Genomic DNA, 27658 nt, shown 5'->3' with positions numbered 1-27658 from the left:
TCTGTCTCCCCACTCCACCACGGGAGCGTGAGGGGCGTCATCAGACTATTTAGAGCATCTCCAGCAGATCCCGTATAATCTTGTCCGTGTGCGTTTTTCCGGTGGTTTCATGGGACGATCGAATAAGACGGCCCAAACATATACGATAAAAACGGCCCGTCCCGTAAAACATTTACGGGTGGCCCGTAAACCGCCCGTCACTCCGGTACATATGCCTGCTCCGGGTCGGTTTAGGGTTCGCATCTGGCTTTTCCCCCATCCGCCTCCACTGCGAATCCTCTCTTCCGGCGAGAAATCCCGCGGACTCCAGCTGCGATTCACGGCGCGGTCACCCACTAAAAGTTGCTGGAGATGTCCACGGCTGGTGGCAGTCAGGGTGGCCTAGGGGGGCTCGGCGGCCGCGGTTGGGAACAACGGACGCGACGGGATCAGCGGCCGCGGCGGGCTCGACGGCAATCCGACGCGCAAGCGGCGCAACGATGAGGAGGCCGGGAGCTCCTCCCTCCACCCGTCGGTGGACAAACGACAGAGGGAGCACGCGCGCATCCGCGGCGCCCTCTTCCGCCGCGCGCCGGTGCTTGGGCTTGGAGGAACTTCCATCGCCTCGACCGCATCTTCTCCCCCACGCTCAAGCATCGCCGGGAGGCGGAGAAGGCGTGATTCGAGGCCAAGGAGGCCGCCGCCGCCGGAGTAAGTTGCAGTCGCGCGTGTCCTGACGCTCTTTGAGGAGTACCAGCGCGCGCAAGTCCTCTCGAGCACCCTCATGTACCACCACCTCCAGGCAACCTGCCCTTTGAGGACAACGACATCGACGACGACAATGATGTGTAGACTAGTATGCACCCCGTAGTATGAACTTCCGCATGCTATTTTAATTTTCGTTTTTATTTAGTATGAACTTTGGTATGTACTATGAACTCCGGTATGCTATGTTTATGTATGACGAACTCCGGTGATCTAGTTTTAAGCGCGAACTGCATGTTTGAATATGCCGGCTCGGTATGAAGGATCTGCTCTGGCTTAGCGTCCTGTGTCTTACACAAAACGTTTCTGAGCTACCGTAAACGATTTTTCCAGGACGGGCATTTACTGAATTTGTACTCTCAGTTATTTCCTCTCTCACAGTGCGCAAACTTTTTGTACAAGGAGGAATACAAAGAAATAGGATTTCTGATAGCCCTCGGCTAGCAGCAAACTCCCTCGACTGGCAGCAAGTCTCCATCTAGCGACCGAGGTGTGACGAGCCGCATCAGCGACGGCGGTGCGACGCTCAACCTCCCAGCGCAGAGCCGGCCTCCGGCACCAGCCCTCACCCCTTCTCTGACCCTCCTTTATGGGTGTGTAGGGTTCGACCCCTGCGAGCATGGGCATCCAGTGTGAGGTGCGGCAGCATGGCCTCGACGATCATGAGTGCGTCCGGCAGCAGCCCGTGCATGACCTTCTTGCCTCCCGCGCCCAGTTGCGCCTTCTCCCCAGCGCGCACCGTGCTAGTGTGTGCCTCCTTCAAGCCCTGCAGCGACACAGGGTGCCTGGCCTCCCGAATGCCGATGGTGCCGATAACGAGGGTCAGGACGATGACGCGTGGTGGCACGTCAGCGTCTATTTACTCTCTCTACGTACACGAATCGGAAACCACCTAAAATAGAGGAAAAATCACTTAAGGGGAAGATTTACTTGGTTTTGAGGATTTGAGGGTTAAAATCGTATCACATTCAAGTTGGGGGGGTATTTGTCCCTCAGGCCACATTTGAGGGTGAAAAGTGAACTTCTTTCTTTTTTCGCACCACCGGCGACGACGAGTGGGTGGCGAAAGCCCAGTGGCTGAGCCAGCTCGTGGGCCGCAGCCCACCTAGACTTCTAGGGAAAAAACTTTTATGCGCACGGAGAAAATGAAAAGAGGCCCAGTACAGCCGGTACTGATTACAGCCCAAGACCTCGTCCAGTCATCGCCGCACTGTCGACGGTTCCCAATCCGATCGAGATTGAACGGAACGCCGCCGCCTCCCGCACGGCCCACCCGCTCCGTCTCCGGTCCTCCTCTCCCCAGTCTTCCTGGCCGCCAGGCACGACAAACCGCCGTCCATTCCCCCGGCGGCCGGCGCGGGGGTGGTGCCTTGGAGAGGTTCTCGCCTCGATCGTGTCCCTTCACGGCTCGCTTAGGAAGTACTTTCCTCTGTAAAGAAATATAAGAGCATTTATAGATCACTAAAATAATGATCTAATACGGAAGAAGTACGTGCCATGACCCGCCTGGATGTTCCTCACCTGCACGGCTGCCCCTGCTCATGCTCATCAACTATAGTCAGGTGTCGTGAAAGGAACTAGGAGAGGAAAGGTACTGCTTGTCTCCGTTTTGTTCTAGTTAGTGCAGCACATAAGTCGTGGATGTTTGTTCTTCAGTTTTCACCAGTTTATATACAAGGATGTCTAGGGCTGGGGAATGAATTCTGTCAAGTGAATTCTACTACACTTCAGGTCAGTTTGATGGCTTTCTTGTATTTATTTAGATTTGTGCTCTCAGGCATTTGTCAGATTTCTGGGCATCTTTGACAAGCCACATTCCAATGTTTGTCAACTGCTGCATACCATTCTACTCCCTCCGTTCCGAAATAGATGACTCAATTTTGTACAAAGTTAGTACAAAGTTGCGAAATAGATGACTCAATTTTGTATAAAGTTAGTACAAAGTTGAGTCATCTATTTTGAAACGGAGGGAGTACCTGTGAATTGTGATGTACATTTCTTTTTTGAAGGTGCCACATACTAAGAAATTCTGTTCCAGAAGCAGCGAATAGAGGCACCTAAGTTGACGCGGGGCGAGTCTGAGCAAATTTCCACCTTTCCTGCCTGGTTTGGCTGCTCATTTGGTGTCCATCTCCTTGGCAGCTTCGCCGCGGGACGCCACCTGTTGACAGAATGGCTGAGAGGTTCGGCAGCAAGAAAGCGGCTGTGGCTGGTGGCGAGGACCGCTTGAGCACGCTCCCAGAAGATGTGATCCGGCTGGTGTTGTCGTTCCTGCCCTCGCGTCAAGCCATGCAGACGTGCGTGCTCGCCACCCGCTGGCGCACCCTCTGGAAGTCTGTGCCGTCTCTTGGCGTCGATGCCGATGATGAGGCCTATACCGGTGTTGCCAGGACCTGAAGTGTTTCATCGATAGCTTCCTTCGCTGCCGTGACCCAACACCTCTGCACGAATGTGAGATCCTTTTTGACGACGATCGGGGCTCGGAGCAGTTTCACCAAGACTTTGAGCTGTGGCTCTGTTATGCTGTGTCACACAAAGTGAGGGTTCTCCGATTTGAAATCCTAGCTGGCCGTGATCCGTTGCAGCTATCTGCCGGGGCTCTCGTCTCGGAGCACTTGACAACATTAATTCTTCGTTGTGTAGAGTCTGAGGATTTCTCTCTGGATGTGTCGGGCTGTCAGTCACTTGAGGTGCTGGAGATGCACGAGTGTGTAATCAACATCGGGACTGTCTTACCAAAATCCTTAAAACATCTGACAATCAGAGATTCCCCGTGCCTTACTTCTGCGCCAGGTCTGGTTACCTTGGAAGTTGCTGACTGTCATGGTTGGACTCCGTTGTTTAAGAGCTTGCCATCACTAGTAGCGGCATTTATAAACACGAGATATGTCTTAAAGGGTTCTTGTGGAAATAGTCTCAATGGGTACGTACTGTGGTCATGAGCTATGTGTGGTATGCCATGGTAGAGCTGATTTTGTGTTTCTTGAAGGTTTGTCGGGCGCTACGAATTTAGAGTTGACAGCTGAATACTTTATGGTATGCTTGCACTCTTTTCCAGTTGATACGTTTGCTGTTTTGCCAATGCCGTTTGTTGTTTTCTGTTCACCTTGGTATTATTCAATCTTACGCTTGAAGTGAGAGCTTCAATGGTCCTTTAATTCTTCACCTCTCGTCTAGATTTTCAGAACAGATATAGAATGGTGCCCTATGTTTAGCAGGCTAAAAACATTGTTGCTCAGTGACTGGTGTATGGCTCATTACTTCCATGGACTAGTTTTCTTTCTCAAGCACTCACCGATTCTAGAGAGGCTTACCCTTGAACACTCTACTTTATCTAAGGTATGATTTTTCTTTACTTCTTCTATGTATGATGCCTTGTCTTTGAAATTGCCACGTACTGCTGATTCATTTCAGTCAATTATTTTGTTTGCAACAGCAATGGTATGGTGACACGACTGAAACCTGCAAGCCAAAGGACAAATTCTTGGTATCAAAACATCTCAAGGCAGTCGAAATCAATCATGTGAAAGATGATAAAAGGATTCACCTATTATTGAAGGTCCTTGCTTTCCATGGAGTATATTCGGAACTAATAAACTTTAAAGAGAAGTATACTTCTTAACGTAAGTAACTATAACCACATTTTACTGTTATAATGTTTATGTAGTCTGCATGTATGACATTAGGAGATTTTTATTATTATTCCAGTCAATTAAATCACAAAATAATACTGAAATTTGGAAACAGCCATTTGGTGAGGTTAGAAATGAAAAACCGGAAGACCACCTAACTTATTTCAGTGAAGATGTAAACCTAGGCCAAAGGAGAAGCGCATGCAACATGTTTTCATCCTTTGGCTTGTCAATGCCACTATGACACCATACACCTTTCATTCGTAATGTTGCATCTTGATCAGCCATTTAGTTTGCTCATGATCAATACCTAACAGTAAACATGGTGATTCCATCTGCTAGGGCAACAGCTACAGCTGCCAGAGGTGCTTGATTGTATCCGCAGGCTTCAGTTTCCAGCACGAATTGTAGTTCAGACCGTCTACTATCGCTTCTCTTCCCAGACGCCCATGTCCATGAATGGTTCACCATAAGGTACTCTGCGTGTTGTCAGCTGAGATCGCGCGCCTGCCCGTCATGTGTGTTCACATGAAGTATGAGCTCCTACTGATTCTGTTATGTGGCTCACACAGATGCCGTTGGGAAGGCTTAAACCCGGCCATCGCGGTCCTATTGCACGCTTGCTGGTGACCTCAACTCGGCCAGAGTCAGGCACTGAAGCCTGAACTGATTAAATTGTTGAAGTCCGACGTGTATTTCCTTCTTTCTAGTACAGCTTGTAATAGCATCTGAAGACTACAAAGTAAACTTTGATGACACCTGGAAAGCTGTTTTTGTTGCTTTGTGGTGATTTTTGAGTTCCCCGCATATGTTGCTTCAAGTTTATTCAAACCTCTGACACCTTGGTGGGTTTAAGTTCAGGCATGCATGAATTCTTTGTTTCTTTCTTTTCTCACGGTTTCGTAAGTTCACTGTGATTTCAGACACAGGTTATCTGAAAAACAGAGACCGGAAAAATGTCTCATCCCTCAAAGAGAGTCGGCCAGATGTGCTTTTATTGCCCCCTGTGATCAAAGAAATCACAGCCAAATATCTACGTTCTCTTTATAGCCAGTACAATATCTAGGTTTGTTTTATAGATGAATAAATATGTACTGTATTATACTATTGGAAACTTCTCTCCAGTATGAATTGAATGGTGTACTTTTTTTGTCACACAACTAACATTTTATTGGTCACAGTGATGGTCTAAGTCACAGGCTCAAAATACGTGCGGGCGCCTTTACATAGAGTATTAGAAACAAATATTTATTCCTTTTGAACACATTCAAAATAACATGATAGAATTCCCGCAGAGCGAAAATTACGTTCGATCAATGGACGACTGATATGAAACAGTACTCTTAGAAGAGCTCTTCGAATGAACAAATGGCTAGTGGAACAAATAACATCTGAATGTGGCATGTAAATAAACACATGTACAAGAAAAAATCGGTTTTGTTTTCACAAACATATGTATCGGTTTACCACAACTACTAGACATTTTCCCCGCAAGAAAAAAAAAGGAAAAATCTTGCCAAAATCTATGCCTCGTCGCAGAATTCGCTATATGATGCTCATTGCGTCAGATTGCGGGGAAAACATAAGGGGCAATGTGACAATTTTTCTTTGGTTCAGGCGGTTTTCTTTCTAGTTTTATTCTCAGCAGTTCCCTTTATGGGTTTTTGCTCCTTTTGTTTTCTTTTTCAATGCTCCATAAATATTTTTAAAATTTATGTTTTTTTTAAATTTGAACTTCTCTACAAGTCTACATACATAAACTTTTTTTAAACTATGCTTTTAGAAAAAAAAATCTTGATTTTTTTAATATTCACGTAGTTTAGGAAACTTCCGTTTTGTATTTCCAATTTTTGCGTTTTAACGGAAAAAAAACAGGCAAAAACACTGAGCGAACCCAATAAAACATGCTATAGAGAGTTTTTTTAGGAAAGACACAAAATCATTGGTAGAATTCGTGCAATATACAGTCTACACTTCCACAAAGTTATAGCTAGCCACGAACATGACACTGCAGTACTATTTCAAGTTCCATCCTCACTTCTGAGGTTTTAAACCAGCAAAAATTCAGTACGAAACGAAACTAGTAGACTCGAACGAAGCGACCTTCTACATAGACGACGGCTTCTCCAAGCAGCCAAACACACATCACAAAATGTGCCCATTTACCACCAACCAGCTGCTGAACGGATGCATCAAACTAGATCTGCGCAAAAATGATGCTATTTCTTTGCACTGCCAGAAAAGAGCTTCTGCGCCACACCGTTCTTCCAAACGTTTCCTTCAGGGCTCACATCATCAGGATGCCTAAAATCAAGCATAGCCAAAGAGTTGTCGCCCAACCGAGCTCTGAGAAACTTCGACGTCTTCTTTGATTGTTTACTGTTGTTATTACTGCTGCTGCTTCCTCCACCCTTGCCCACAAACCTACTGGTGCTAGACGCCTTTGAAATGGCAACTGGATCACCTCCAGCAGATAGTGGGGTTCTTTCCCTGGAAGATCGATACCCATCCTTCGAAAGCACTACAGCCTCTCCTTCCTGAAGCAATTTCTCTTTCAAGGTAATGGTTTCACAGCTGCCATTTTCTTTCAGGCTTTTAGAGCGCATGTTGGCGTAATAGGCCTCAGCAAGCTCGGTCTGCTTCAGAGGATCAGGCAACAGTATAGCCATTTCAGGAACAAGATGTGATATACCAAACTGCTCCACATAGGAGAGATACTCCGAAGTACCAATGACGCCGTGACGGTATTCAGAAGCAATTTCTTTAAACGCAGAGAACCTATCCTCATCCATTCCAAATGCAGCACGCATTCTTTCCACAAGGGCGTTGTTTGCTTGCCGAACATCCTCCGCAACAGGCAAAGGTTGGCTGCTTTGTGGTGGCACTTGGTTTTTATTGCCACAAGCTCTACTTGATGATGCCTGGGTAGAGGACGCACCAGAAACAAGATTAGGGGTAGAAACAGAGTGCTTCATCTTGATTGGAGCTCTGGAATTCCATGCTGAACCGCTGGAGGCAGGTGGCATGAGCCCATTATCTCTTGTCGATTGAGGTACAATCCGAAGGTGAGAAGACCCAGAGAGATGTAGCCCCTGATCAGGCGTAGGCCATGCCTCGGTGGAAGTGGAAAAATCAGGCACTATCTCAAGATTCTCAGCGGTTTGGGACCGACAAGAATTCAGTACCTTCATGGCGCCCTTCCTAGGTTGTTGAAGCCTTGATGCAAATGTGTTCTCAGCAAGACTTTGCAGCCCCTGTTGTGTTGAAGCAGAACCCTTGTTACTTAACCCAGGCAATGGAGGGAATAATGATTCATCACCAAGCCTCGCAGAATCCCTTGAGCTCTGATTAACAGCCGGTGCATGCTTTGCTTGATGCTTCGCAGAACCCCTTGAGCTCTGATTAACAGCCGGTGCATGCTTTGCTTGATGCTTCGCAGAACCCCTTGAGCTCTGATTAACAGCCGGTGCATGCTTTGCTTGATGCTTCGCAGAACCCCTTGAGCTCTGATTAACAGCCAGTGCATGCTTTGATTGATGCTCTGAGAGGGGAGGAAACGAGGTTTTTTCAGGAACACCATCCATCCTAGCATCAGGAATATCCTGGTCTCCAAGAGGAGGAAAAGACAATTGTTCGAGCACGCCACCATTCCGTAAGCTTTGACCAGAACTGGCTGAATTGACACTTGATGACTGTAAAGGCCCTGCAACACTATCAACCAGACTTCCAAGGCCATGATGTTCTGCAGTTGCACTGCCATCCCGCTCCCGCTCAGGTGTAGGACATGTCTGGGTGGAAGTGGAAACATGAGGTACTATCTCAGGATTTTCAGCGGTTTGAGGCCGACCAGAATTTAGTACCTTCACGGTGCCCTTCCTAGGTTGTTCAAGCCTTGATGCAAGTTTGTTCTTAGCAAAAGCTTGCAGCCCCTGTTGTGTTGAAGCAGAACCTTTGTTACTTGACCCAGGCAATGGAAGGAACACATCACCAAGCCTCTCAGAACCCCTTGAGCTCTGATTAAGAGCCAGCGTATTACTTGATTGTTGCTCTGAGAGGGGAGCAAACGAGGTTTCCTCTGAAACAGCATCCATCCTAGCATCAGGAATATCCCGGCCTTGAAGATGAGGAAAAGACAATTGTTCAAGCACGCGACCATTCCCTAAGCTTCGACGAGAACTGGCCGAACTGACACTTGATGACTGTAAAGGCCCTGCAACACTATCAACTAGACTTCCAAGGCCATGCTCTGCAGTTGCACTGCCATTCCGCTCCCGCTCAGGTGTAGGACGTGTGTGGGTGGAAGTGGAAACATGAGGTACTATCTCAGGATTTTGAGCAGTTTGAGGCCGACCAGAATTTAGTACCTTCACGGTGCCCTCCCTAGATTGTTGAAGCCTTGATGCAAGAGTGGTCTTAGGAAGACCTTGCAGCCCCTGTTGTGTTGAAGCAGAACACTTGTTACTTGACCCAGGCAATGGAGGGAACAATGATTCATCAGCAAGCATCGCGGAACCCCCTGCGCTATCAAGTCGACTTCCAAGGCCATGGTCTGCAGTTGCACTGCCATCCACAGGTAATGAGAAATCCCTGTCAGATCTGTCATGGTGAGCATCACGGCCCCTACCTCTGCCGCGCCTTTGATCTCGCTCATTCCTTTGGTACATAAAACTGGTAGGTATCTGAAGTGCGGCATTCCTCTGGGCACGAGACATCCGCCCACCATGCTCCATAGCATTGTGTCTGTTGATCTCCGCGTCGCTCTGGAAAACAACAAACTTCTTGGCCAAACACGCGTCATCTTCGCAGAGGAAGTGATCTTTCCGAAAATGCATCTCCAAATCATTGTAGTTCCGGAAATAATCGTACTGCCCAGGATGCCGCCTTTGACATATGTGGCACGAGTAGTGGTCTCTGGTCATATGCGCGTAAAGCTCGTTATCTCCATAGAATGCCCTCTTGCAATACTCGCAAATCGGGTGTCCCGCAAAGCCACCGCGTTCGACCTCGGAGCCATCCACCTCAGTGTCGCCTGTTTGCGTGTGCCGAGCCATCTGTTCCTGCGTGTAGAGCTTCTGTTGACAGATGAACACCTTCCTGCCCTCCAAGCAAAGGTTGCACATGCGTAAGCCATGCTTCTCGGACAAATGCCCCCTTAGCAGGCCAATGGTCTCGAAGGTGCTGTCTCCGCGCTTCGCCTGCGCTGCGGCCGCCTGACCGGCCTGATCCGCCTCGATTCTTTCACATACGCTGCAGGAGAGCCGGCACATGGCCCGAATCATCTTGTAGTGGTCGGCGTCGTCGAAGTAGGCCCTTGAATCCTCGTGGTACCAGTACTCCCCCACCTTCCCCTCGCCTGCCGCGGCGGGCAAGGCGGAGAAATCGGAGATGACCCTCGTGTAGTCCCCCATGGCCTTGGTGACGAAGACGGAGGGGCAGTCCGTCTTGCAGATGCAGCAATGGCGGTCCCCGACCACGAAGCGGAGGCGGACGACGCAGGTCGAGCACACCTCCCGGTGGCCGCAGGGCCCGTAGGCCACCCACTCCAGCGCGTCCGCGCACACCGCGCAGCTGTCGTCCATCTCGGAGGGCGGCGGAGGTCGGTCCGCGGTGGAATCGGCGTCGGCGGCAGGCGGCAGAGGTCGGCGGCGGCGAGGAAGGGTTAGGGTTCGGCGGCGGCGGCGAAGGGTTAGAGGAGGCGAGAAGGTTCGAGACGATGGAGCGGTTTGGCTTTCGGCTTTTCTCCTCTCCGCTGGAGAGAGTTTTTTTCTTTTTTTATAAGTTGGACCGCTGGAGAAGTGGAGAGGTTTGGTAAGGCGGTGGAGAGACAAGGTTGGACACGCTTAAAAGGGCCGGCCCACTCGAACGCCTGTCCGTCTTCCCCTCCAATTTGACGCATAGAGCGTCAAATAGAATTTTGCTAATACAAATACATCTCAAATACATAAAAACCTAGCACAAATCTAAGCTACAAAAACATACGCTTTTGCCGACTTTAGATATGTTTAAGATTTTGAAGCCACTCTTAAAGATACCCATTCATGTAAAAAATTGCATAAAATTGACAAGCGTTCCTGGATACATGAATCTTTGTTTTGAGCACCTTGACGGTCTTGTGAGTGCCTTAAATATGAGCGGTCACTACGCAAAGCACATTTGACAGTGTTCATCCCTCTAAAATATTGTTAGTAGTAGTGAATCTTACAAAATAGTTTACCAAAAACAGTAATGTCTTATCTTTTCATTTGTCCAGGATCAGGGAGCATTATGTTCGAGTCCAATATTATTTCAAAATCAAGTTCAATTCATACCATGCCCACAACTACCTATCAAAATGGTTTCCTGAAAGAAGAAAAAACACATTTAGAATTCCTTAATTATGCTAATCCCTGAGCCAAGTGGAGTATGCACACAAGAGTTAGATATTTCTTCTATTCTTTTCCCGCACGCAGCTGGGCCATCCTGGACTTGAACCAAAGACCTCACCCATGAACCAATTGGGAGAGAATCCATAGACACCTTTTGGGGAGCGAATCATAGAAACGTTTAATGACAATTCAATCTCTATGAAGTTTTGCACGCTGTTAGATAGAAATTTATAGCCTCCTGCAAGTCTACATGGCGACATTTTCTCCCACATGATCCAGCATCAATGCCTTCGTAAATGAAGCAACTCAAAATGGTGCAGTCGATTAATAGGGTAAATGAGTTCATGAGCTGCATCTGCCATCTTGGGCCATGAATTTACTACAAATACATGTCATTCATAATTTAATCTTGGTATGGTTGCAAACGTCAACATGTTTTTTTAGACAAAAAACATCAACAAATGTATTAGCTTTTATTTTTTATTTTTTGAGTAGTGTTAGCGATGTATTGGTTTGTTTTTAAACACTGGCCTTTTGTGAGAAAATGCGCCCTTTAGTAAATGTTAATGCTCATGGGAATATAGATAGTATCGACCAAAACGGAAAACCACACATGACGCCCGGTAGGAAGAGAAGAAGCTGTTTTGGCTAGTGCATGCGCGTCTTCATTATGTTTTCCCTTCTCGTGGATGAATTAAAAATCCCAAAAGTACATTCGGTTATGCTTGATCTCCTTCAAAATGGCAACATATCGACAAGAAGCACCAGTTTCAAAGTTCGCTACCACCTCCACACAGTCCGAAGCAACGCACATAGAAGCTAAGTGAAGATCGGTTGCAAGTGACAACGCACATAGAAGCTTTTGAGGAGGGTTGAGGGATTTGGGACATACCGGACGCAGCCTGAAATCACGCGGAATCCAATTATCATGCCATATGTTCGTGTTACAAGTGGTTGGGGCGCACCCTAGGTGCGCCTCCTGAGAGGAAGTTGGGGCGGTGCCAGATGGGGTGCGCCCCTTTTGAAGAAAATATGCCCTAGAGGCAATAATAAAGTTATTATTTATTTCCTTATATCATGATAAATGTTTATTATTCATGCTAGAATTGTATTAACCGGAAACATGATATATGTGTGAATACATAGACAAACAGAGTGTCACTAGTATGTCTCTACTTGACTAGCTCGTTGATCAAAGATGGTTATGTTTCCTAGCCATAGACATGAGTTGTCATTTGATTAACAGGATCATATCATTAGGAGAATGATGTGATTGACAAGACCCATCCGTTAGCTTAGCACGATGATCGTTTAGTTTGTTGCTATTGCTTTCTTCATGACTTATACATGTTCCTATGACTATGAGATTATGCAACTCCCGTTTACCGGAGGAACACTTTGTGTGCTACCAAACGTCACAACGTAACTGGGTGATTATAAAGGTGCTCTACAGGTATCTCCGAAGGTACTTGTTGGGTTGGCGTATTTCGAGATTAGGATTTGTCACTCCGATTGTCTGAGAGGTATCTCTGGGCCCACTCGGTAATGCACATCACTATAAGCCTTGCAAGCATTGCAACTAATGAGTTAGTTGCGGGATGATGTATTACAGAACGAGTAAAGAGACTTGCCGGTAATGAGATTGAACTAGGTATTGAGATACCGATGATCGAATCTCGGGCAAGTAACATACCGATGACAAAGGGAGCAACGTATGTTGTTATGCGGTCTGGCCGATAAAGATCTTCGTAGAATATGTGGGAGCCAATATGAGCATCCAGGTTCCGCTATTGGTTATTGACCGGAGACGTGTCTCGATCCAGATGGGATCCTGGCCGGCGCCCCCCCCCCCTCCCAGGGGGCCTATATAAAGGGGGGGAGGGAGGGCAGCAACATTACAGCCTTGGGCGCCTCCCTCCTCCCCTGCTACACCTCTCCCTCTCGCAGAAGCTCGGCGAAGCCCTGCCGAGACCCGCTACATCCACCACCACGCCGTCGTGCTGCTGGATCTCCATCAACCTCTCCTTCCCCCTTGCTGGATCAAGAAGGAGGAGACGTCGCTGCACCGTACGTGTGTTGAACGCGGAGGTGCCGTCCGTTCGGCACTCGGTCATCGGCGATTTGGATCACGGCGAGTACGACTCCGTCATCCACGTTCATTGGAACGCTTCCGCTCGCGATCTACAAGGGTATGTAGATGCACTCCTTCCCTTCGTTGCTAGTATACTCCATAGATGGATCTTGGTGAGCGTAGGAATTTTTTTTTAAATTATGCTACGATTCCCAACAGTGGCATCATGAGCCAGGCCTATGCGTAGTTACTATGCACGAGTAGAACACAAAGCAGTTGTGGGCGTTGATGTTGCCAATTCTTCTTGCCGCTACTAGTCGTATCTTGTTTCGGCGGTATTGTAGGATGAAGCGGCCCGGACCGACCTTACACGTACGCTTACGTGAGACAGGTTCCACGGACTGACATGCACTAGTTGCATAAGGTGGCTAGCGGGTGTCTGTCTCTCCTACTTTAGTCGGAACGGATTCGACGAAAAGGGTCCTTATGAAGGGTAAATAGAAATTGGCATATCACGTTGTGGTTTTACGTAGGTAAGAAACGTTCTTGCTAGAAACCTATTCAAGCCACGTAAAAACTTGCAACAACAATTAGAGGACGTCTAACTTGTTTTTGCAGCAAGTGCTATGTGATGTGATATGGCCAGAAGATGTGATGAATGATATATGTGATGTATGAGATTGATCATATTCTTGTAATAGGAATCACGACTTGCATGTCGATGAGTATGACAACCGGCAGGAGCCATAGGAGTTGTCTTTATTATTTTGTATGACCTGCGTGTCATTGAATAACGCCATGTAAATTACTTTACTTTGTTGCTAAACGCGTTAGCCATAGAAGTAGAAGTAATCGTTGGCGTGACGACTTCATGAAGACACAATGATGGAGATCATGGTGTCATGCCGGTGACGAAGATGATCATGGTGCCCCGAAGATGGAGATCAAAGGAGCATAATGATATTGGCCATATCATGTCACTATTTGATTGCATGTGATGTTTATCATGTTTTTGCATCTTATTTGCTTAGAATGACGGTAGTAAGTAAGATGATCCCTTATGATAATTTCAAGAAAGTGTTCCCCCTAACTGTGCACCGTTGCGAAGGTTCGTTGTTTCGAAGCACCACGTGATGATCGGGTGTGATAGATTCTAACGTTCGCATACAACGGGTGTTGACGAGCCTAGCATGTACAGACATGGCCTCGGAACACACGCAATACACTTAGGTTGACTTGACGAGCCTAGCATGTACAGACATGGCCTCGGAACACGGAGGACCGAAAGGTCGAGCATGAGTCGTATAGAAGATACGATCAACATGGAGATGTTCACCGATCTTGACTAGTCCGTCTCACGTGATGATCGGACACGGCCTAGTTAACTCGGATCATGTTTCACTTAGATGACTAGAGGGATGTCTATCTGAGTGGGAGTTCATTGAGTAATTTGATTAGATGAACTTAATTATCATGAACTTAGTCTAAAATCTTTACACTATGTCTTGTAGATCAAATGGCCCACGTTGTTCTCAATTTCAACGCGTTCCTAGAGAAAACCAAGCTGAAAGATGATGGCAGCAACTATACGGACTGGGTCCGGAACCTGAGGATCATCCTCATAGCAGCCAAGAAAGATTATGTCTTAGAAGCACCGCTAGGTGAAGCACCAATCCCAGAGAACCAAGACGTTATGAACGCTTGGCAGCAGCGTGCTGATGATTACTCCCTCGTTCAGTGTGGCATGCTTTACAGCTTAGAACCGGGTCTCCAAAAGCGTTTTGAGAAACATGGAGCATATGAGATGTTCGAGGAGCTGAAAATGGTTTTCCAAGCTCATGCCCGGGTCGAGAGATATGAAGTCTCCGACAAGTTCTTCAACTGTAAAGTGGAGGAGAATAGTTCTGTTAGTGAGCACATACTCAGAATGTCTGGGTTGCACAACCGCTTGTCTCAGCTGGGAGTTAATCTCCCGGATGATGCAGTCATTGACAGAATCCTTCAGTCGCTTCCACCAAGCTACAAGAGCTTTGTGATGAACTTCAATATGCAGGGGATGGAAAAGACCATTCCCGAGGTATATTCAATGCTGAAATCAGCGGAGGTGGAGATCAGAAAAGAACATCAAGTGTTGATGGTGAATAAAACCACTAAGTTCAAGAAGGGCAAGGGTAAGAAGAACTTCAAGAAGGACGGCAAGGGAGCTGCCGCGCCCGGTAAGCCAGTTACCGGGAAGAAGTCGAAGAATGGACCCAAGCCTGAAACTGAGTGCTTTTATTGCAAGGGAAGTGGTCACTGGAAGCGGAACTGCCCCAAATACTTAGCGGACAAGAAGGCCGGCAACACCAAAGGTATATGTGATATACATGTAATTGATGTGTACCTTACCAGTACTCGTAGTAGCTCCTGGGTATTTGATACCGGTGCGGTTGCTCATATTTGTAACTCAAAACAGGAACTACGGAATAAACGGAGACTGGCGAAGGACGAGGTGACGATGCGCGTCGGGAATGGTTCCAAGGTCGATGTGATCGCCGTCGGCACGCTACCTCTGCATCTACCTATGGGATTAGTTTTAAACCTCAATAATTGTTATTTAGTGCCAGCTTTGAGCATGAACATTGTATCTGGATCTCGTTTAATTCGAGATGGCTACTCATTTAAATCTGAGAATAATGGTTGTTCTATTTATATGAGAGATATGTTTTATGGTCATGCCCCGCTGGTTAATGGTTTATTCTTGATGAATCTCGAACGTGATGTTACACATATTCATAGTGTGAATACCAAAAGATGTAAAGTTGATAACGATAGTCCCACATACTTGTGGCACTGCCGCCTTGGTCACATTGGTGTCAAGCGCATGAAGAAGCTCCATGCAGATGGACTTTTGGAGTCTCTTGATTACGAATCATTCGACACGTGCGAACCATGCCTCATGGGTAAGGTGACCAAGACTCCGTTCTCTGGAACAATGGAGCGAGCGACCAACTTATTGGAAATCATACATACCGATGTGTGCGGTCCAATGAGTGTTGAGGCTCGCGGAGGATATCGTTATGTTCTCACTCTCACTGATGACTTAAGTAGATATGGGTATGTCTACCTAATGAAACACAAGTCTGAAACCTTTGAAAAGTTCAAGGAATTTCAGAGTGAGGTTGAGAATCAACGTGACAGAAAAATAAAATTCTTACGATCAGACCGTGGTGGAGAATATTTAAGTCACGAGTTTGGTACACACTTAAGGAAATGTGGAATAGTTTCACAACTCACGCCGCCTGGAACACCTCAGCGAAACGGTGTGTCCGAACGTCGTAATCACACTCTATTGGATATGGTGCGATCTATGATGTCTCTTACCGATTTACCGCTCTCATTTTGGGGCTATGCTTTAGAGACTGTCGCATTCACTTTAAATAGAGCTCCGTCGAAATCCGTTGAGACGACACCGTATGAATTATGGTTTGGGAAGAAACCTAAGCTGTCGTTTCTAAAAGTTTGGGGATGCGATGCTTATGTCAAGAAACTTCAACCTGAAAAGCTCGAACCCAAGTCGGAAAAATGCGTCTTCATAGGATACCCTAAGGAAACTATTGGGTATACCTTCTACCTCAGATCCGAAAGCAAGATCTTTGTTGCCAAGAACGGGTCCTTTCTGGACAAGGAGTTTCTCTCGAAAGAATTGAGTGGGAGGAAAGTGGAACTTGATGAGGTGATAGTCACCCCTTCCGAACCGGAAAGTAGCGCAGGGCGGGAAGATGTTCCTGTGGTGCCTACACCGACTTGGGAGGAAGTTAATGATGATGATCATGAAGCTTCGGATCAAGTTACTACTGAACTTCGTAGGTCCACAAGGACACGTTCCGCACCAGAGTGGTACGACAACCCTGTCCTGGAAATCATGTTGTTAGACAACGGTGAACCTTCGAACTATGAAGAAGCGATGGCGGGCCCGGATTCCGACAAATGGCTAGAAGCCATGAAATCCGAGATAGGATCCATGTATGAAAACAAAGTATGGACTTTGACTGACTTGCTCGATGATCGGCGAGCCATAGAAAACAAATGGATCTTTAAGAAGAAGACAGACGCGGATGGTAATGTGAACATCTATAAGGCTCGACTTGTCGCTAAGGGTTATCGACAAGTTCAAGGGGTTGACTACGATGAGACTTTCTCACCCGTAGCGAAGCTGAAGTCCGTCCGAATCATGTTAGCAATTGCCGCATACTATGATTATGAGATATGGCAGATGGACGTCAAAACGGCATTCCTTAATGGCTTCCTTAAGGAAGAGTTGTATATGATGCAGCCGGAAGGTTTTGTCGATCCTAAGAATGCTAACAAAGTATGCAAGCTCCAACGCTCAATCTATGGGCTGGTGCAAGCATCTCGGAGTTGGAACATTCGCTTTGATGAGATGATCAAAGCGTTTGGGTTTACACAGACTTATGGAGAAGCCTGTGTTTACAAGAAAGTGAGTGGGAGCTCTGTAGCATTTCTCATATTATATGTGGATGACATACTATTGATGGGAAATGATATAGAATTCTTGGAAAGTATAAAGGCCTATTTGAATAAGTGTTTTTCAATGAAGGACCTTGGAGAAGCTGCTTATATATTAGGCATCAAGATCTATAGAGATAGATCAAGACGCCTCATTGGTCTTTCACAGAGTACATACCTTGACAAGATATTGAAGAAGTTCAATATGGATCAGTCCAAGAAGGGGTTCTTGCCTGTATTGCAAGGTGTGCAATTGAGCACGGCTCAATGCCCGACCACGGCAGAAGATAGAGAAAAGATGAGTGTCATCCCCTATGCCTCGGCCATAGGGTCTATTATGTATGCCATGCTGTGTACCAGGCCTGATGTAAACCTTGCCGTAAGTTTGGTAGGAAGGTACCAAAGTAATCCCGGCATGGAACACTGGACAGCGGTCAAGAATATCCTGAAGTACCTGAAGAGGACTAAGGATATATTTCTCGTTTATGGAGGTGACGAAGAGCTCGTCGTAAAGGGTTACGTCGACGCTAGCTTCGACACAGATCTGGATGACTCGAAGTCACAAACTGGATACGTGTATATTTTGAATGGAGGAGCAGTAAGCTGGTGCAGTTGCAAGCAAAGCGTCGTGGCGGGATCTACATGTGAAGCGGAGTACATGGCAGCCTCGGAGGCAGCACAGGAGGCAGTCTGGATGAAGGAGTTCATTACCGACCTAGGGGTGATTCCCAATGCGTCGGGCCCGATGACTCTCTTTTGTGACAACACTGGAGCTATTGCCCTTGCGAAGGAGCCCAGGTTTCACAGGAAGACCAGGCATATCAAGCGTCGCTTCAACTCCATTCGTGAAAGTGTTCAAAATGGAGACATAGATATTTGTAAAGTACATACGGACCTGAATGTAGCAGATCCGTTGACTAAACCTCTCCCTAGGGCAAAACATGATCAACACCAGGACGCAATGGGTGTTCGATTCATCACAATGTAACTAGATTATTGACTCTAGTGCAAGTGGGAGACTGTTGGAAATATGCCCTAGAGGCAATAATAAATGGTTATTATTATATTTCTTTGTTCATGATAATTGTCTATTGTTCATGCTATAATTGTATTATCCGGAAATCGTAATACATGTGTGAATACATAGACCACAACGTGTCCCTAGTAAGCCTCTAGTTGACGAGCTCGTTGATCAACAGATAGTCATGGTTTCCTGACTATGGACATTGGATGTCGTTGATAACGGGATCACATCATTAGGAGAATGATGTGATGGACAAGACCCAATCCTAAGCATAGCATAAAAGATCGTGTAGTTTCGTTTGCTAGAGCTTTTCCAATGTCAGGTATCTATTCCTTAGACCATGAGATCGTGCAACTCCCGGATACCGTAGGAGTGCTTTGGGTGTGCCAAACGTCACAACGTAACTGGGTGACTATAAAGGTACACTGCGGGTATCTCCGAAAGTGTCTGTTGGGTTGGCACGGATCGAGACTGGGATTTGTCACTCCGTGTGACGGAGAGGTATCTCTGGGCCCACTCGGTAATGCATCATCATAATGAGCTCAATGTGACTAAGGCGTTAGTCACGGGATCATGCATTGCGGTACGAGTAAAGAGACTTGCCGGTAATGAGATTGAACAAGGTATTGGGATACCGACGATCGAATCTCGGGCAAGTAACATACCGATTGACAAAGGGAATTGTATACGGGATTGATTGAATCCTCGACATCGTGGTTCATCCGATGAGATCATCGTGGAACATGTGGGAGCCAACATGGGTATCCAGATCCCGCTGTTGGTTATTGACCGGAGAGGCGTCTCGGTCATGTCTGCATGTCTCCCGAACCCGTAGGGTCTACACACTTAAGGTTCGGTGACGCTAGGGTTGTAGAGATATGAGTATGCGGAAACCCGAAAGTTGTTCGGAGTCCCGGATGAGATCCCAGACGTCACGAGAGGTTTCGGAATGGTCCGGAGGTGAAGAATTATATATAGGAAGTCAAGTTTCGGCCACCGGGAAAGTTTCAGGGGTTATCGGTATTGTACCGGGACCACCGGAAGGGTCCCGGGGGTCCACCGGGTGGGGCCACCTATCCCGGAGGGCCCCATGGGCTGAAGTGGGAGGGCAACCAGCCATTAGTGGGCTAGGGCGCCCCCCATGGGCCTTCCCCCTGCGCCTAGGGTTGGAAACCCTAGGGTGTGGGGGGCGCCCCACTTGCCTTGGGGGGCAAGTCTTCCCCCCTGGCCGCCGCCCCCCATCCAGATGGGATCCTGGCCGGCTCCCCCCTCCCAGGGGTCATATATAAAGGGGGGAGGGAGGGCAGCAACATTACAGCCTTGGGCGCCTCCCTCCTCCCCTGCTACACCTCTCCCTCTCGCAGAAGCTCGGCGAAGCCCTGCCGAGACCCGCTACATCCACCACCACGCCGTCGTGCTGCTGGATCTCCATCAACCTCTCCTTCCCCCTTGCTGGATCAAGAAGGAGGAGACGTCGCTGCACCGTACGTGTGTTGAACGCGGAGGTGCCGTCCGTTCGGCACTCGGTCATCGGTGATTTGGATCACGGCGAGTACGACTCCGTCATCCACGTTCATTGGAACGCTTCCGCTCGCGATCTACAAGGGTATGTAGATGCACTCCTTCCCTTCGTTGCTAGTATACTCCATAGATGGATCTTGGTGAGCGTAGGAATTTTTTTTAAAATTATGCTACGATTCCCAACACATCCTAGAGACAACAATTGATCGTTTGATCTTTTAGCCGTGTGCGGTGCCCCCTCCACCCATAGTCCACCTCGATAATACTGTAGCGGTGCTTAGGCGAAGCCCTGCGTCGGTAGAACATCATCATCGTCACCACGCCGTCGTGTTGACGAAACTCTCCCTCAACACTCGGCTGGATCGGAGTTCGAGGGACGTCATCTGCCTGAACATGTGCTGAACTCGGAGGTGCCGTGCGTTCGGTACTTGATCGGTCAGATCGTGAAGACATACGACTACATCAACCGCGTTGTGCTAACGCTTCCGCTTTCGGTCTACGAGGGTATGTCAACAACACTCTCCCCTCTTATTGCTATGCATCACCATGATCTTGCGTGTGCGTAGGAATTTTTTTAAAATTACTATGTTCCCCAACAGTGGTATCAGAGCCAGGTTTTATGCGTAGATGTCATATGCACGAGTAGAACACAAGTGAGTTGTGGGCGATACAAGTCATACTGCTTACCAGCATGTCATACTTTGGTTCGGCGGTATTGTTGGATGAAGCGGCCCGGACCGACATTACGCGAACGCTTACGCGAGACTGGTTCTACCGACGTGCTTTGCACACACGTGGCTGGCGGGTGTCAGTTTCTCCAACTTTAGTTGAACCGATTGTGGCTACGCCCGGTCCTTGAGAAGGTTAAAATAGCACCAACTTGACAAACTATCGTTGTGGTTTTGATGCGTAGGTAAGAACGGTTCTTGCTCAGCCCGTAGCAGCCACATAAAACTTGCAACAACAAAGTAGAGGACGTCTAACTTGTTTTTGCAGGGCATGTTGTGATGTGATATGGTCAAGACGTGATGAGATATAAGTTGTTGTATGAGATGATCATGTTTTGTTGAATTTATCGGCTACTGGCAAAAGTTTTATGGTTGTCTCTTTATTGCATAAGATGCAAGCGCCAAATAATTGCTTTACTTTATCGCTATGCGATAGCAATAGTTGCAAGAGCAATAGTTGGCGAGACAACCATGTAACGACACATTGATATAGATCAAGATGATGGAGATCATGGTGTCATGCCGGTGACGATGGAGATCATGACGATGCTTTGGATATCGAGATCAAAGGCACAAGATGATGATGGCCATATCATGTCACATATTATGATTGCATGTGATGTTTATCTTTTATACATCTTATCTTGCTTTGATTGACGGTAGCATTATAAGATGATCTCTCACTAAATTATCAAGGTACAAGTGTTCTCCCTGAGTATGCACCATTGCAAAAGTTCTTCGTGCTGAGACACCACGTGATGATCGGGTGTGATAGGCTCTACGTTCAAATACAACGGGTGCAAAACAGTTGCACATGCGGAATACTCAGGTTAAACTTGACGAGCCTAGCATATAACAGATATGGCCTCGGAACACTAAGACCGAAAGGTCGAGCGTGAATCATATAGTAGATATGATCAACATAGTGATGTTCACCATTGAAACTATTCCATCTCACGTGATGATCGGACATGGTTTAGTTGATATGGATCACGTGATCACTTAGAAGATTAGAGGGATGTCTATCTAAGTGGGAGTTCTTAAGTAATATGATTAATTGAACTTTAATTTATCATGAATTTAGTCCTGGTAGTATTAGCATATCTATGTTGTAAGATCAATGGCTCGCGATGTTGCTCCCCGTTTAATTTTTATATGTTCCTAGAGAAAACTAAGTTGAAAGATGTTAGTAGCAATGATGCGGATTGGATCCGTGATCTGAGGTTTATCCTCATTGCTGCACAGAAGTATTATGTCCTTGATGCACCGCAAGGTGACAGACCTATTGCAGGAGCAGATGCAGACGTTATGAACGTTTGGCTAGCTCAATATGATGACTACTTGATAGTTTAGTGCACCATGCTTAACGGCTTAGAATCGGGACTTCAAAGACGTTTTGAACGTCATGGACCATATAAGATGTTCCAAGAGTTGAAATTGGTATTTCATACTCATGCCTGTGTCGAGAGGTATGAGACCTCTGACAGTACTTTGCCTACAAGATGGAGGAGAATAGCTCAAGCAGTAAGCATGTGCTCAGATTGTCTGGGTACTACAATCGCTTGAATCAAGTGGGAGTTAATCTTCCAGATAAGATAGTGATTGGCAGAATTCTCTAGTCACCATCACCAAGTTAGTAGAACTTCGTGATGAACTATAATATGCAAGGGATAACGGAAACAATTCCCAAGCTCTTCGTGATGCTGAAATCGACGAAGGTAGAAATCAAAGAAAGAGCATCAAGTGTTGATGGTTAACAAGACCACTAGTTTCAAGAAAAGGACAAAGGGATAGAAGGGGAACTTCAAGAAGAACGGCAAGCAAGTTGCTGCTCAAGTGAAGAAGCCCAAGTCTGGACCTAAGCCTGAGACTAAGTACTTCTACTGCAAAGGGACTGCTCACTGGAAGCGGAACTGCCCCAAGTATTTGGTGGATAAGAAGGATGGCAAAGTGAACAAAGGTATATTTGATATACAGATTATTGATGTGTATTTTACTAGTGTTCGTAGCAACCCCTCAATATTTGATACTGGTTTAGTTGCTAAAGAGTAGTAACTCGAAACGGGAGTTGCATAATGAACAGAAACTAGTTAAGGATGAAGTGACGATGTGTATTGGAAGTGGTTCCAAGATTGATATGATCATCATCGCACACTCCCTATACTTTCGGGATTAGTGTTGAACCTAAATAAGTGTTATTTGGTGTTTGCGTTGAGCATGAATATGATTTGATCATGTCTATTGCAATACGGTTATTCATTTAAGTTAGAGAATAATTGTTGTTCTGTTTACATGAATAAAACCTTATAAGATTACACACCCAATGAAAATGGTTCGTTGGATCTCGATCATAGTGATACACATATTAATAATATTGAAGCCAAAAGATGCAAAGTTAATAATGATAGTGCAACTTATTTGTGGCACTGCCGTTTAGGTCATATTGGTGTAAAGCGCATGAAGAAACTCCATGCTGATGGGCTTTTGGAATCACTTGATTATGAATCACTTGATGCTTGCGAACCATGCCTTATGGGCAAGATGACTAAGACTCCGTTCTCCGGAACAATGGAGCGAGCAACTGACTTATTGGAAATAATACATACTGATGTATGCGATCCGATTAGTGTTGAGGCTCGCGGCGGGTATCGTTATTTTCTGACCTTCACAGATGATTTGAGCAGATATGGGTATATCTACTTGATGAAACATAAGTCTGAAACATTTGAAAAGTTCAAAGAATTTCAGAGTGAAGTGGAAAATCATCGTGACAAGAAAATAAGGTTTCTGCGATCTGATCGCGGAGACAAATGTTTGAGTTACGAGTTTGGTCTTCAAATTAAAACAATGTGGAATAGTTTCACAAATTCGTGCTACCCGGAACACCACAACATAATGGTGTGTCCGAACGTCATAACCGTACTTTATTGGATATAATGCAATCTATGATGTTTCTTACCGATTTACCACTATAGTTTTGGGGTTATGCATTAGAGACAGCTGCATTCACGTAAAAAGGGCACCATCTAAATTCGTTTGAGACGACACCGTATGAACTATGGTTTGGCAAGAAACCAAAGTTGTCGTTTCTTAAAGTTTGGGGTTGCGATGCTTATAAGAAAAAGTTTCATCCTGATAAGCTCAAACCCAAATCGGAGAAATGTTTCTTCATAGGATACCCAAAGGAGACAGTTGGGTACACCTTCTATCACAGATTCGAAGGCAAGATATTCGTTGTGATGATACGTGTTTGTCACAGTAGGTCGCTTTTTTTGTCATGCATGTACATCCATGACAAATTTATGACAGAATCAAGATAGTCATACCTGTGCTGTCGTAGAAGTGTTCCATGACATTACCAAAATTATCATCACGGAAGTGTCCACTTCCATGACGATAAATCGCGCGTCACAGAAGTGCTTTCGTCAAGGGTGACCGACACGTGGCATCCACCGTAACGGAACGCCGTTAAGCTATCGGGTTGGGTTTTGGATCCGATAACCCGTTAACAGCCCCGACCAATGGGGATTTTCCACGTGTAAAATCATCATTGGCTAGAGGAAACACGTGTCGGCTCATCGTTGAGAGATGTCATCCACTCACTGGACAGAAGGCGCCTATGATACGTCGACACGTGGCACGGCCCAACAGTGGCCCATTCCTGTGAAAAGGTCGGCCCGTTTGACTTGGTCAAAAGCTGGCGGGACGGCCCATGGAAAGCCTGTTAACGGCCTGTTCGCATATAGCCCATTTACAGCCCGCTAACCCAAGGCCCGTTACGCCCTATCCGAATTAGGCCCAGTAGCGTCATCTAGGCCATCCAATATGATTCCAGCCCATTTTCACTTCTGGCCCATGTATAGCCCATGACGTCTTTCGGCCCATATGAGGCCCTTTGTAACTCTTGGCCCATTAGCGGCCCGTGCTGAAACTGGCCCGTAATGAACAGTGTATTACTTTACACCCATTAACGACCCGTGGTGAAACTGGCCCGTAATGAACAGTGTATCACTTTATACCCATTAACGGCCCGTTATTCCGTTGGGCCGTTTCCAACCCAAGTTAACTTTTGGCCTTCTGAGGGCCCATTTATTCTTGGGCTCATTTGCAGCATTCGGTTACTTACGGCCCGTTACTGTCATTTTCTGCTTGTGGGCCAAATTCAGCCCGTCGTTACAGTCGGCCCGTTTGTGGACCGTTAGTCTGTTGGGCCATTTTCATAGCATCACCAAATACGGCCTATTAACGATGGCCCGTTATGGTCGGCCCATGAACGGACGATTCCAACTCTAGCCCGTTTACGGCCATAATGCGGTCTGTTTGGCCCATGTTTGGCCAATCGATCATACGGCCCGTATAAGGCCCATTGATGATACGGCCCGCAGAAGGCCCAATGTTTCTACGGCCCGTAGAAGGCCCATTGTTTCTACGGCCCGTAGAAGGCCCATTGTTTCTACGGCCCGTAGAAGGCCCACTATTTCTACGGCCAGTAGGAGGCCCAGTGTCACTACAGTAAATATTAGCCCATGGTTATTGTGGCCTAGTTTTAAAAAATAGGTTATTGCAGCCACTAACTAATTGCGGAAAAAGAACTGCAATGACTACAAGTAAACAAATAAACAAGACAACAAGGAAATAAATAAGCAAGCAACTAATGCTAGGCTATCACGGCTATTACACATATTACATCCACTGGGCATCAAAGTTCGCCACCAGTGCAAATATAGGGAACAAAGCAGCATATCATATACACTGGTTGTCAAAGTTGGCGACCAGCACAAATAAACGCCGCAGCAAAACAAATCCAGAACTGAAACCACTTCAGAAGATCTCAAGAAACAATATCCTGGGTACCCATAATGCTGGCAAGATGCTTAGCAAGCTTATTAACTTTCTCTTGTTTGGCGCTTAAATCCTCCAGCGCTTGCTGTTGCACCAGAAAATATGCATCTGAATTCTGCAGGGACTTCCTCAGTCCTTCAGCTTCCTGTCACAGCACATCTGATCGATGTCTTTCAACTTGAAGTTGAGACTCAAGAAGACGAACTGATTCAGGCAGCGAGTTCGAAGAGCTTGTGCCAGCAGTAGTGGCCAGTAACTCGAACACTACATCAAGACAGGACTTTTGGGTTCCCTCACTGTCGTCAAGATAGTTTTTATCAGCTTTCTTGGAGACCAACAGGGATGTCTCACTATCTTGAACCTTATCTGCATTACTTCCTTTACCATTGGATAACGCGGTACTGTTCTCCAATATTTTGTCCGCATTCTTAAAGAGAAACAAGAAGACACATCACATGTTTACCATGTTGTATATGAAACTCATTTTGGTAAATGAGTTCAGTAGTAAAGTGGACAGGATAACGGCATGAAACAAACATATATCTATGTACCATTGTCACTTTATGGCCTATATCATTCTAGTTTTTGTTGCCAAATCAAGATAGAGATACAGTTCAAATAATATTTGTTCAAGACAAAGCAGAATAGACAGAATATAAGTGTGGGTAACTATAGAGCAATAACAACACTTGTAATGTGCATGACATGAGAACATAACTGTTTATTCAATTGAAATTGAAATCAACATAGAGCAGGTTACAACAGCAAACCAGTTAAAAAAACAGGTTTAAAACATACCTGTTGCGCCATTGGAGTTTCAATTCCATCCTTCAAATTTGAAAATAGTTGGTATGAGTAAATACAGTAATGCAAGAGCAAAGGAGTATGAACCATAGCTTTGAGTTGAGTTGGGATTCGGAGTGGTGGTCCTCGTGCTTTGGGCACTGCAGTTCCCTTACTAACTGCTCGTGTTTGGGTGCTCTGTGGTGGAGACAGTGCTGTGTCAACTGGAACTAGGTTACTATCTGCCGGGGTTGGGGTTAGAAGGGGTGTAGCTGGTTCTATGTCCAACCGGGTAGGGGTACAATCTGCGAGAGTCTGGGTTATGTGTGGTGGATCTGGTCCTTGGGCAAGTACAACCGTGGTTCTATCTGCATCAACTGGTAGCACTATCTTTTCTGAAGACCGTGTTGTTACTCCCTTAGATACTGCCATCACGCTCTCCAATTCAAATGGCTGGTAAACAAGAAAAGTAATTAAAGTATAGACATTGTATGATAGACATGTGCAATGGATAGTGGGGAATAAAAGAGGGCATGAAATAATTCATATTTATGTTGCCTAACCAAACAGGATAGCATGACACAATTTCACATATATGATGGCTAACTAAACAGGATAGCATGACACAATTTCACATTATGATGGCTAACTAAAAAAGATGGAAAGACATAGTTCAAAATATGAGACTATGTAAACAGGATGACATGACATAACTATATAATGTGTTTATTAAATAGGTTGACATGCCATAATTCACATACATTCACGGATAGAATGCCATAATTCAAAATATGATGTCTGTAAACACTAAACAGGATGAGATGATATAACTATATGATGTCTTTATTAAATGGGTTGCCATGCCATAATTCAGATAGATGATGTGTATCTACTATGTAAACATGATGGCATGATAAAATTCAAATATATGATTTATATAGTAAGCAAGTAAGCAGATGGCAATCCATATATGATGTAAAAACTAAGCAATGCAAGACAACATGCATGACATGGGTAATATAACCCTGCCAAGTTTGAGCATAGACCTCAGGGGGGAAATAGGACTGGTCATCAGTCTCTGAATCCTACTCTAAGGAGCTCTCTGTAACCAGCAAGATGTTTGCTTCAGCAGGTAGCATTGTCTGCTCTGAATACCTTGTTTTCACTCCAGATACTTCCATCACCGCGGGACCAGCCACCGCAGGCCACCAAAGCCTCGTCGCCGACGAAGGGGACGCCGCGCCCGAAACCCTAGCCATGGCTAAGGGTCGGCAGCGAGCGCGAGAGGCCGGATCTGGAGGGATGAGAGGAAGTATCAGAGCGAGAGGAGGCCATCGGTCTGCCACACGTCGTCGGGACTCGCCGGAATTAGCCGGCGTGAGTGGCGGCGGCGGCGAGGAGTCGCGAGGGAGAGAGGCTCACGAGAGAGGAGAGAGATG

At 46.2% G+C, this 27658-nt stretch overlaps 1 protein-coding gene and 1 long non-coding RNA gene across 2 annotated transcripts; one reads left to right on the top strand and one right to left on the bottom strand.

Annotated features, from left to right (window-relative positions):
* Window positions 1–2728: 2728 nt before the first annotated feature.
* On the top strand, window positions 2729–5180 carry LOC123125351 (uncharacterized). Its single transcript, XR_006461385.1, has 4 exons — window positions 2729–3780; window positions 3922–4083; window positions 4181–4367; window positions 4719–5180. It is a non-coding gene; the product is annotated as an uncharacterized lncRNA (long non-coding RNA).
* A 1086-nt stretch (window positions 5181–6266) lies between these two features.
* On the bottom strand, window positions 6267–10137 carry LOC123122502 (E3 ubiquitin-protein ligase ZNF598). The gene is made up of 2 exons (XM_044542700.1): window positions 7873–10137; window positions 6267–7818 (listed from the first exon to the last, which is right to left on the bottom strand). Exons 1-2 carry the CDS (start codon window positions 9953–9955, stop codon window positions 6596–6598), a joined length of 3306 nt encoding a protein of 1101 aa, XP_044398635.1. The 5' UTR covers window positions 9956–10137; the 3' UTR covers window positions 6267–6595.
* Between the last annotated feature and the right edge of the window lie 17521 nt (window positions 10138–27658).

The sequence above is a fragment of the Triticum aestivum genome, chromosome 5D (assembly GCF_018294505.1).
Source record: "Triticum aestivum cultivar Chinese Spring chromosome 5D, IWGSC CS RefSeq v2.1, whole genome shotgun sequence".
Classification (NCBI taxonomy): domain Eukaryota; kingdom Viridiplantae; phylum Streptophyta; class Magnoliopsida; order Poales; family Poaceae; genus Triticum; species Triticum aestivum.
This window is presented reverse-complemented; position numbering and strand designations above follow the sequence as displayed.